The sequence below is a fragment of the Diospyros lotus genome, chromosome 9, assembly GCF_014633365.1.
Source record: "Diospyros lotus cultivar Yz01 chromosome 9, ASM1463336v1, whole genome shotgun sequence".
Classification (NCBI taxonomy): Eukaryota; Viridiplantae; Streptophyta; class Magnoliopsida; order Ericales; family Ebenaceae; genus Diospyros; species Diospyros lotus.
In genome coordinates this window covers 2433115-2445625 of record NC_068346.1, presented here as the reverse complement: position 1 = coordinate 2445625, position 12511 = coordinate 2433115, and the positions used below count along the sequence as shown (strand labels likewise).

The window sequence follows — 12511 nt, the reverse complement described above, 5'->3', positions numbered from 1 at the left end:
GCCTACTTGCCCACCGAATCTCCCTAACAACTACGTATTTTGGTTTTCTTTGGGGCAGCTGTCTCCATTATATTAAGGTTGAGGTGGCAATCATTCTTATTGACTGAGTTATTAGGATGTGATGGCAATTCATGTAAGATCCTTTTGACTTTTGGACCTTGGAGTAGAGCGGTCGCTCAAATAACCCTTTCTCGGCTTGGCAAATGATGGGATGTTTAACATTCTAAATATATTTCAGGCTATTATCCTCTACAATTTTACCCCCAACTAATCAGAAAATATACCCAAGTGATTGGTGATATAGAGAGAAATCAAGCCTCAAGTTCATTTGCAATGTCATCCAACGACTGAGTCTGATTATATTTGTACCCAGAGACCCTTTTAGTATGTTTAAAATTATTATTTTAAGAAATGATAGCATAAAATGATACCATTTCATAAAAAAATGAATATATTAACATGAGAAGTTTAAATGGTAGCATAAAAAAATTGAAAGGACTCGCAGATACAAAGGATAAGGAGGCAACGTTTGACTCTGTCAAAGTTGATGGGCTTCATTATCCTATTTAGTATGATTAAAATTATGTAATTAAGGAAATATCTTAGAATGGAAAACTATTTTTAATAATTTTATAAATGTTAATATGTCAATATAATCTGTAAAATTTCAAAATGAAATCATTTCACTTGGAACGGTTAGAAGAATGGAACCATGTTGTGAGCGGGGTCGGAGGTTGAATTTTTGGTTTCACCTTCTTCTTTTCCTTTCACCGGGTAACGTACAAGACCCGCTAAACGTCCCGGCCAATTCCAAGTTTAAATTAACCATTACCACTTCTCACTAATATAATGCTTTATACTCTAATTATACTCAAGACATAATTAGAGTGGGTTTGGGGACATACAAATGGTGGGTATAGTAATCTAATAAGGCATATAATATTGATTTTATTGGGTTTGGGGTTGAGCGAGGGAGTTTCTTTTGTATAGATATATGGGCAATTTGTTTAATCACGTTAAAAAACAAATATTTATTGCTCTCGTCATTCCAATACAAAAATTATCAAACCTCGCTCCCCCAATGACATGAAAAGGGAAAAGGAAAATGGTTAAATTTACTTGGCTTCAGGGAGCTGGTTCCCATGGCTACTTAAGTTTGCCTCTTCAGCATGTCCGAGAAACCTCCCCTCATAATCCGCCTAAATGTCGTGTCCTCTGCCACGGGGGGCTGCGGGGCAGCCTTTGGGGGGGTCTCAACCGGTTCGGGTGGCGGGTTGTCTCCAATTTCCTTCTTGCCCAGCAGGCCGCCATCCCCAAAGAAACTGCTAACAGACGAGGCAATCCCAAGATGAGCGCCCATCACCTTACTGAAGGCCTCGAAGGTTCCACCAGCTCTCTCCTTCATTATGATTTCGAGCGCTTCTTTGTGTGCGGGATCAAGAGCATCCGGGTCTCTCAACAAATTCTGTATTGCAGGTATAAGCAAATCCCTAACACTAGTAGCTGGAAGGTCTGCAGCAAGCACATATGAGGATTAGCACCAGATGAAATTTTTGAAGGACCATCCTATGTAGATCCAGTACCATGGCATGCAGTTAATATAGTTAAGGTCAAGTTTAATTGAACCTACTTATGCTTTAGAATACCAATAATAATAAATCAATATTGTTGGACATAAAAAATTAGCCGCATGACATATAAGACTAGCATATAATTTTCCAGTTTTTACTAACACTGCAAATAACAATAAGCTATATATACCCTTCAAGTTCACTAAAACAAGCCCTTTCAAATTGGGGTATAATTTCAAAATCTAGAAAGATGTTTGCTTGTTTATCTTTCTTTTTCGCTTGTCCACTTGCCACTCCTTGTTCCATTGTTCTTTAACCCTAGCACTTCAAAAGTGCAATACTCTTTTCTATTTCTGTAATCAAGGAGCCTGTACTTGCTTTCCACTTTCAAGTTCAAGAAAAATTTTGCAGAATAAGTATGAATAACTCTGACAAGGTGTCACCTAGAGTTACACAGAAATGTTTGCTAGCCTTTACTAGTGGTTTCGCAACCCAACAAATTTTGAACACAAGAGCCGCATGTTTTGCGCATCACTTCAAAACTGTAATTAACACATTGCAAGATTAGAAAGCATAACTTCAAAGTTGAAAATCAAAAATCAATATAATAAGGTCCTGCGCCAGAATTGTGTCTTCTTTAACTATGTTCCAGAACCACTCTAGATTTACTCCATGGGATTGTGGTGCAAACTATCAACCTGAAGATCTTTCTTGTAATGAATCAAAAGTTTCAAATTCCCTCCATCAATGGTAAATGAAATCTATTTATTTATCATAACAAGCCCAGTGTATAACAACTTAAATTATCAAGAAGCATTAGAAAGAATTCTCTTTGAATATCAGCAATCAAAAACCTTCAACCTAGATTATTGATCAGTAGAGTTCTTTTAAATATTCTATTTGAATCTGACCACCCAAAACCTTAGTCGCAGTGCAAAAACTCATTCAGAAATGACATTGGTAAAGAAAGCGAAGGGCCAAAAGAAAATGAAATATTTCTGATCTTGAAAGAAGCAAACCTGTAGCATCTAGTGCACGGATTGATTCGCAAAATGCATTAGCTCTCTCACGGCGACGTGTCATGTCAGTCAAAGGAGGTGGAGTGGTTGTAAGATGGAAAATCTTTGATAATAGATGTATAATTAAGTCAAGGAAAAAAAAAGAACAACAAACAGAATGCATAAATATGATGTACCATTTTAGTATATACAAGGCAGAAAATACTTAAAATGTTTCTTTTAGCAATCACAGGAAAACCCCAAGAAGAAGAGGTTGAGGATATAATCTCTAAGTTTATCTGTCGTATGAGGTACAGCAACTACCAGTGCACGGACCACAGCAATTGTAGCTTCATGTGATCCATCCTCAAGAAAAGCATCCATTTGAACACGTATTTTGTCAACAATCTAGCAAGTGAAAATTTTACTCAGCTATACACAATGAAGTTACTCTGTTGAAATGTCAGTATCAGACCAATTCCAGAAAATATATACCATGTCATTTTTAAAATGTTGTGCCACAGCTCCAAAAGCATCAATGCTTGCATACTTTACATTCAGGTTTTGGTCAGAGCCAAGAGTGACAAGAGCAGGCACAACATGAGCTGAAGCCACTTTAGCATCAATATATGGTACCTATCAAAAGAAAGTTATCAGAGAGAGACACACATGTGACAGTAAGAGAATTGGAGATAACAACAGGAAATTTATTGTTCTTACAGTAACTTTCAACATATGGGCGGCACTGATCTTCATATTCATATTTGAGCTCACAACCATTTCCCATAAGATATTAAAAACCATGACATGATGTTTTTCGTATGTGCTGCATTATGTAGTAGTCAAATAATGAATACCAAACCAACCAACTAAAAGGTAAATATATTGATAAGTACGTATTCACAAAATACTAACCACAGGAAGCGGACAGAGTTAACAATTTCAGCTAGGAGCTCCGTTGGAAGACCCTCATTTGCTGTATTTTGAACAAACAGATTTCTCAAGTAATCTGTCAATTGTTCATGTTTGCTTGGAGATCCTAATACCCCTGCCAAGACAAGTGGCAGAACACAAAGAGTAGAAAGTCTCACAGCTACAGCAGTTCTTGGTCTCAATCCTGCAGTGAAAAGATCACGGCTCTTTCAATGATCTAAACCACAAAATTCTTAAGATATAAGACAGTTCTAAAGCACATTTAACAAATAATTCAAATTTCAACACCTGCTATTCTTGATTGCACAGTGGATGGGAAAAATGTAAGATCAGCTTTATCACCAACAGCTACCAAGAATACTGGCAGCATAATGTGTGTCAGATAATCATCTCCAAAACTTTCAGATACAACCAACAAAAACTGCATTATGAAACTCAGGTCAAAAACTACTGAAAGAGTACTACAATCATGCATAACCATAAAAATATAAGAGAACCAAAAGTAGCCAGATAACTGCAAGCGTATAAAAGTACCTTTGTGATTCGATTTCTTAAATTATCTTCCTTTTGAGGTAACAGAGAGGCAAGATGAATCAAGTCAGGAAAGCAGTCACCATGCAGCCATTCAAATGCTGGCCATGGCATATGCCCCCTAGCCAGACACCAAAGTCCATCAGAAGCAATATGGCAACAGCTAGAATCTTAAAGATATCATGATATATCCAAAATGAGAGTTCTTTCATTTGTTAACTTGCTTCCATTTCAGAAGCTAGAAAGGTAGGGGGAAATGTTGGTTAAGCAGACTTACCTGGCATACAGTTCAAACAAGTTAACAGAAAACAGTGTTCCTGCATTATCTGAAATGATCTGATATGGACATGTCTCAATTGATTTCTGATGCACAAATGGAAGCAATTCTGCCAGCAACTGTAGTAAGACATCAACATTCCAGCGCTCCCTTTCACCTAGAACACGAAGATGTGATTCAACAGAACCTTCAACCCCCGAAAGTGGCGGACAACGCTGATCAAAATGAAAAGGGACATCAAAATCCACATCATCAGATAGTTGTAAACAATAGCTGAATTATTAGGGGGAATAATCATACTTGAGCAGAGCTTAAGATGTGAGAGAGTAGAACTCGTAATATATGATCCAACTTGTTTCCCCATTTTATTAAAGCAGGGACCAATTCTTTGATTGTCGTTTCCACAACCACCCAAGAGGGATCGCAAACCAACTGAAACATCATCTCCTCAACCTAGCAACAAACAAAAAAACAGAAATTGGAGAAACTCTTTCTCTTTCTTTCTTTTTCTTTTTTTTTTTCTTTTAAACTCATCACATTATGATCACGGGACAAGGCTCCATTCCCTAGACCACGTAGCTTACGTTGTAGGCAATTCTGTCAAGTCAGATTTCTTCTCCATGATTGCCTCGAAGCATATTTAGTGAGGCTGACCTTGAAATATTTGTCCGTGTTTGGGAAGAGCGGAAGGAGCAATGCCAGATTATGAGCAGCAGCTTCACGGACAACAGTTGCGGAATCCTCTATCAATTGTTGCACAATAGACAAGATGAGGGAATCACGAATCTCAGGGCGAACAAATTCTGCAAGCTCTCCGCATGATTGAGCAACAAGCAGCCTGCGCTCCTCGTACATGTGATTAATCTGCATTCATTGAACCAAAAAGATAAACATCCATCACAAAGATAAGAAGGATAAACACAAGTAAACAGAGAATCTTCGCAAAATCATGATTTATGCTCACTTGTTCCCAACACTGGGGAAGTAGTTCTGTCTCTGTTCTCATTTCTCCTACATTCTTCGCAAGCGTTACACAGGCCTGAACAGGGGATAAAGATTCAAGCATCACTTAGTTTTCAAAGATATTGTGTGTGTACATATATATATATATATATATATATATATGAGTGTGTGTGTGTGTGTGTCTAAGTAAAATAGCACTGAAGACAGGCTTTGCCTCCATTATAATTCGTCTCTGCTGTTCATCTGGGCGTTTGATTAAGTTAAACAATGTGTGGGTCAAGGAATCCCGTGTGCTGCTGTTCGGATGGCGCTCAATTGCACACATCATCAGAGGAAGAAGCTCCTACAGGAATAAATAGACATTGAGGCTGATATCCACTTTATAGAACAAAAACATAAGGAGCAGCAATATAGCACCAATACCAATGATCACAAATGAATTAATAAATAAGAACAAGATGTTCAGACATTCAAACCTCGCGATGGTTGATTAGAACATAAGGGACAATTTTAGGCAGTGCATCAGAGAGAATCTGAATTGTTTCCAACCCCTGGAAAAGGTTGAATTATATTTCAGAAAACCTTTCCTTAGAGGAATAATAATGCTGCAAAGAACAAGTTTTCAGTAACTTACAATCTTGTCAGAAGCTGGTTCACGAACAACACCATCTGAACCTTCTACTGATTCACCATTATGTTTATGTCCAAGTTCAGAATTCTCAATAGCCCAATTATCATCTTTTGAAGAACTTGATAGTGTCTCTGCCCGTATGGACTCTGTTTCACCATTGGTGTCATCAGACATTTGATTTGACACTGATTGAACACTGAGAGTTTCTAGAACCCCAGATGCCATGCCAACTGAAGCTGCTGAAGAATTATTTTCATGCGAATGAACCCCATCTTCCGTCTCTTTTAACTTGGTGTCGAGATCAATAGATTTTATAGACTCCATAGGAAAAGATTTTCCAGCCTTTAAACTTTCTATTTCCTTCTGTAGCAATTTAATTTCTTCTTTATAGCTTTCTAGGGACTCTGATTGTGCATGTTCAGTGTCATTAGAAACCAAGCTTTTTCCATATCGAGAGCCTTCAATGTGCATTTTCAGTGAAGTGATTTCAGCTCTGCAGCCATTGAGTTCTTTTCTTTGGCACTCCAATGACTGCTTCAAATCTTGCACCTGCAAATTATGAAATCAGCTATAGTTTCCAATGTAAACATATGATCAACAGCCTTTAGAATATACAATTACTAAAATGGCACTACCTGAATCTCCTTGTCCTTGAGATCCTTTTGAAGCACCTCCAAGGATCTTGTTAAGGCCATAACCTGGGCATCAGCCAAATCTTTGTTTCTCAGCAAAGACACCTTTTCACTTTTGAGGTTATCATTTTCTTTCAGTAATGAATCCCTTTCCAGAAGCATTGTGATTTTTTCCTGCAGCACAAGCTGTCAGATTAACAGGGCAAAAAATCTTGGCAAATGGTGAATTTATTCGAAACTGTTGGCTCAAGATCAGCTTAGTGTTGAACTCAAGAGACTGAAGTATTTACTTAATAAGAAATAATAATTCATTGATTTTGTTCCAGATGAAGTTATTTTCAGATGATCAAATCAAAGGCTGCCAATTAATCAGCAACCTCTTTAAGAATACACAAAGAACAACTTGCCTACCCCATTTGTGTTTCAGGAAGTACCTCAGCAGCCTCTGCAGTAGATGAGAGGTACTGGTAATAGTAATGACGCAGAGCATCTGGTACACAAGCAGACGAACTCTCCCACACATCTAAGTTCTGGTCTGTAACCTGTGGAGAAAGGTATGAAGAGTTAAAGAAGCATTTGTGGGTACAGATACATGAACCACAGGCTAGGTGGGGAACCTATAGAAAACGTAATACCAGGAATATAAATCAGCACAACATAGATGACATTCCAACTTTGGAATGAAAAGTTAATTAGCTCACATCACATTTGATTAAACTAGTTCTTTACAAGCTGAAATGACCCAGCTGACCAACACAATATGTTGAATGTTCTTTACTCAAAAGAATATGCTTAATTTTTCTAGCAACTTTGTTATATACTTATCTTATATAGTCAAATTTGTATTTTATATTCACAAGTGACAAACCAACCACAGCTAATTACCTTTTACAGTCAAAAGTTTAACTCCGAGTGTCAGATGCATAAAAGTAACAAGAAGAGCTACAAAATCAAGCAGCTTCATAAGAAAAGGGTTACCCCTTCCTATTGGACCCAAACATCAATCAGGGAGATACTAACACAAAAGAGACTTGAGAGATTTAAAAGGAAAGGAACAACAGAAACCTGCATTTTTTTATACCTCTTCATAAAATGTCATTGCAGAAAGACGATATCCTGCTAAAAGCAAATACTCCTTTACAGCACAGTTAAGATCTCGACGTTCATGGTCTTTTAAAGGACCCAAATCAGAAAAAGAGATTTCTCTCTTGCCTTGTTGAGGATCAGGCCCATTATTTGCAGAAACATCAGTATTTGACCCTGTTAACAGTGAAAGTTCAGTGTAAGAAAAACATTGAGGTTATTTGATGAGAGCAAGATATATGGGCCTCAAGGCAATTATAGAAATGAATGAAGCTAGAATTCATGTAGCCAACCCCACATACTGGGGTAAAGGCTTGGTATGTTGTTGTATTTGAAGAAAGGGGGAGGGAAGGGGAGAGAGAGAGAGAAGGGGGGGGGGGGGGGGGGGGGGGAATAACTCATTCTCTAATTTCACATACACACTGTCATTATTTATGCACATGCTTATCTATTTCTGAAATCTTTTGGACCACATGCTTATCTATTTGTTTGGCAAATAATATCTTTATCTTTCAAATTCAAAACTCTTCTTCATAACACTGATGAATAATTTTTTTCACATTGACCGAACTCAATTGGATCCCTCTTCAGAAGATTTCTTTGGCGCTTTACCTAAGAAACTCACAATGGTTTACCTTCTTGAATAACAGAAATAAATCTTCAGGTGTTCCACTATTGTGAAAATAAATATATGGACAAATATAAGAGAGTATGCGGATGACTCACAAGGTGAAACGCATCCCAACTATTCAGAAACTGTGCTTTATAAGATGAAATGTGCAAAATCACATTCCCTTAGTTGTGAAAAAGAGTTGAATATACCTGTTAATTCTTCTGGTCTCAACTCAGTTTTCTTCTGCAGTTCAGCCTTCAGTTTCAGAGTGTCCTCATGGGCTAGACGTAACTCATATCCAGTCAGTGCCAATTTTTCTTCTACAGCTTCTTTTTCTTCCAGTAAGTTCTGGGGATCAGCAACTGTATCCAATAAGGAAATCAGTTATTTCTTAAGTACAAGATGAAATAAATAAATAAAAGGAAACTACACTTCTCATGTATACTATAGTAATTCAAGTACACCACATACAAAGTGTAGGTTCACAAACCTAAAGCAAGAGAATTATGTAAGTGCATAAACTATTACAACATCAGCAATAATCACTAGGGACTTAAAGATTTAACATAGCAGAATCCACTTCACCATTTACATGTCAATAACATCACTAATTAGAAAACTTCAACCCTGCATGGTATCCTATTTTTTAGAGGGCATTTTTTCCAAAACTGACAAAGTTTTCATTCTAAAATACCAGATGCAGAATCAAAAATTTCCAACCCCATTATTTTCCTATTTTCTCTCTTTATAAGAAAAAAAAAACATGGAATAGTCAACTAAGATTTTATAAGAAAAATACCTAGTAGAATCTCATCACAAACACAGAGGAATGGAATATTGGAGATGAGCCCATAAAAAGTAAAGTCCTAAAGCAGCCCAAAAACCTTGCCTTATAGTTATTGACAGGCAGCCCAAAAACATTGTTGAGCTGTGCTAAGAGAAGATGATCCAGAAGGACCCAGTTCAGATTACAGTGACAGGAGAGAGGCTGTGTGGGGCTGCTGGCCGCAGGTGAAGAGTCACTGACAAGGTGATCCAGTAAGCAATGACACAGCCTGCTTACCATTAGCTCTTTTGCCAACATAGGTTCAACATCACAGTTTGTAGATGGCAAGGCAAAAACGAGAAATTGCCAGTTTGGTTTGCAACATAAGCAGTTGTAGAATGCAACCTAATCATTGAGTTAACAAATCATTTATTGCTTTATGGCTCTATTGCTAGATGAGTGTGGTATCTCCTTTTTGACCTGGTTGGGATGCAGTGGACCATGCCAGTGCAAGTTCTGGACTTTCATTTTGCTTGGGCATTGGCTTTTCTTTCCTGAAGCACAGTTTTGGCCTCTTCTTCCTTTTTCTGTTTTAGAACACTTGAGGAGGGACCAAAATAGTAGACTTTGGAGGCATGGAGCACTCAATGCATTTTCTTGACGGTTCTTGTTATTCAAGTTTTGCATTTAGTGGCTGGATATTCTAGAAGAACTCAGACATATTAGGTTAATATTCAGCAGTGGCAAATTAAGAAATAAAAGGCTAATTGCATGTAATTTTAAGTGAGGGGTAGATAGGGTATTCCTCTTGTAACTCAAGCCTCTTATGTCTATAAATAAGAGGCGAGAGGTAGTCTGTCGAAACCCTGATAAGTTCTGATCATTCTCATTGATTGTAGAGAGCTGGATTGCTAGAGAAAAGATAAGAGAGATATCTTTGTAATCTTGCAGTGAGGGTTCTCAATTGTTTCAGTGAGATTGTGGGGTGTGCGAGTGATTCATCTGTACTGTTTTCATCAAGATTATAGTGGACTGCTCTCTCTCAAAAGGCTGGATGTAGGACTGGTTTAAACCAGTTTGAACCAAGATAAATCTCGGTGCACTCGTGTGGTTTGATTGCTCTATCTTTATCATTTGTCAATTCTTTAATTTTCTGTTTATGTTGTTTTTGTTGAATCGGTGAGTGTGCGCTAAAGAGTGATTATATTTGTTGGTTTATTGGGTGGTTTCTTGGACCGACAGTGCTCCCAATTGTAACAGTTCTATTCTCCTGTCCTTGTTTTTCCGGTTATGAGATTCAGCCAAAGTTTCTGTTCTTTATTCTCTTATTTTCTGGATGAGTTGGTTTACCTTTAGGCTGCTATTTCTTTTCTTTCTGTTCTGTGAGTCTATGAGCTTAGAGAGAGAGAGAGAGAGAGAGGGAGGGAGGGGGTGTTTTATATTTTTCTTTAAAACACTAATAAAGCCTATAACCATTATAAGAAAATGCAACAAATGATTTTGATAATTAAGTAAACAGCTTATACTCAGATTTGGTCCGAAGAAAAACTAATCATTATCTGGTTTGGTTTAGGATACCTGCTTTCACCCAAGATGTTGGCACAAATCCTAGAAATGGAAAATTATAGGTTTAGTTACTAAAAATCTTTCAAGTTCTGTCAGCTGTAATAGCCCTAAGGAGGATTACACAACAATGACAATATCTAACTGGTGGGAACAGCATCAAGTACTCTGTTTTTTATTTCTGACATATAACTACCATAGCAACCAACCCGTGATCTGCATGAATGTAAGACAGATTAAATTCTAGTCAAATTAAAATTCTTAATTTCCCATATCAAAGTTTCAAGTTGATACAAATGCACCAACAAAAGTCTCAAACTCAGAACACAGTGATTCTCCAAATCACGTATTTCAAGCATCTCCTGCATTGATAGTTGTGGTAACTAAAGAAGCTTGTTCAAAACTCAAGTTGAATCTTCTTTGCGAGTAAGACAGTGAAGGCCAAGAACTAATTCATTCCAAGACACGCCCATTGCAGTGTCAGCACCCAGGCCCTAGGATTTTCAATTAATTACAAAATATCATACATCCCTTAAATTCTCCAAGGAATAGATGTGACTTGTCAACAAGGAACAAGCCTACCAAAGCAACTTATAATTGCAAAAATACCACTGGCAGATCATTATATAAGAGTTTCATAGACATTCTGTAGGAAAGTTCTTCAATCAATTTGCAGCACATAGAGCACACCATTGGGATCTTATCAGATTTCTGAAACAGGATACAGCTTCAGATCAAATCTTAAATACGAGGAAGTAGTACATATATGTTGCATACATTTGCATATCTCACTACAATAACCACAACAATAGGGAGCAGCAATCTATAGAGATTTACATATCTCACAGGGGATGTAGACAAAAAGCATGACTAAATATAGATATAAGTACATATATTAATAAACTTGTGCATAGATATCCCAGAACGAGGAAGATAAAGTACCTCTCAGGGAATTGAAGCGAGAGATCTGATCGGGGGGAAACTGAGAGCCATCGGAGAAGAACTCCTTTAGGCGGATGGCCTGAGCATCGCGGCCATCGTCGAGAAGCTCGTGAAGAAGCTCGAACGCCGTCAACAAGTAATTCTCCTCCAGAAGGAAGTTCACCACGCAATTGCACAGCGACGATTTCTCCACATCCATTTCTCCTTTCTCTGAATCAATCGATCGATCCGCTCTCCTCCTTCAGCGGCGAGAACGAAGAACAGCCCTCGCTATTCTCCTCTCGAAGCCATTGAAGTTTGGCCTCAGATCTGTATTATTCACTGCCCAATTCAAATACCAAGAGAGCGAGTAGTGTCAAAAATGGGCAACGCAATGGGAGAAATGTAGAAATCTGCATAGGAGGAGAAGAAGATGCCGTCGCGCTCCGCTTAAGAATTTAGAAATGGCGATTAGGTTTTACAGAATCGGTCGATCTGAGTGTTCCGAGTTTTAGTGAGCGAGAGACCTCGCGATGGATAGAACGATGTGAGGGCACGTGAAAGGTACGTAAGAGTTGGTGCACAGCCGGAAAGTCAGCGCTCTGACTATTCAATTTGATAGCGTGGCATAGTTAAAAGAATATGCTAAATACATCATTTTTATACATCTTAGACTATATAAAAGAATATTATGATCAAAATACTATTTGTCTCACATGCGCCTCGCACGTCTCATGAAAGACTTTTTTGTCATTGACATACCTTTATGTAGTTCAAGATGTATTTTTTTTATTTTTTTATATCATTGCTCAAATTTTTGGTTATTTGATTATATATTTAATTTTTTATATTTTAATTTTTTATCTAATAATCTAAAAAAAATATTTTAATTATAACCCTAACATTTTTTAATCAATTTAACTCCACTATTTTGAAGTAAACAAAGTATTACGTGTATTTTATTATTTCACTTTATCTTTTTTTTACACATGAAAATACAGAAATTAAATTAACTCAAAAATATAAATT

The 12511-nt window shown here is 37.4% G+C and overlaps 1 protein-coding gene across 1 annotated transcript; it reads right to left on the bottom strand.

Moving 5' to 3' along the window:
* Nucleotides 1-1016: 1016 nt before the first annotated feature.
* Nucleotides 1017-12025, bottom strand: LOC127810172 (uncharacterized). The gene is made up of 20 exons (XM_052349489.1): nt 11504-12025; nt 8442-8594; nt 7618-7796; nt 6971-7078; nt 6540-6710; nt 5908-6453; nt 5750-5824; nt 5488-5616; nt 5275-5349; nt 4965-5174; nt 4611-4763; nt 4311-4525; nt 4037-4154; nt 3791-3923; nt 3485-3686; nt 3290-3395; nt 3065-3205; nt 2854-2977; nt 2591-2707; nt 1017-1512 (listed from the first exon to the last, which is right to left on the bottom strand). Exons 1-20 carry the CDS (start codon nt 11700-11702, stop codon nt 1151-1153), a joined length of 3516 nt encoding a protein of 1171 aa, XP_052205449.1. The 5' UTR covers nt 11703-12025; the 3' UTR covers nt 1017-1150.
* Nucleotides 12026-12511: the final 486 nt, after the last annotated feature.

Excerpts from the sequence above, each read along its gene's own strand:
- LOC127810172 (XM_052349489.1), bottom strand. The coding sequence starts at position 11,702 with ATGGATGTGGAGAAATCGTCGCTGTGCAATTGCGTGGTGAACTTCCTT. Across the intron at positions 7,797-8,441 it reads GAGACCAGAAGAATTAACAG|GGTCAAATACTGATGTTTCT; the intron begins GTATATTCAACT and ends CACTGTTAACAG. Across the intron at positions 1,513-2,590 it reads CCGTGCACTAGATGCTACAG|ACCTTCCAGCTACTAGTGTT; the intron begins GTTTGCTTCTTT and ends TGCTTGCTGCAG.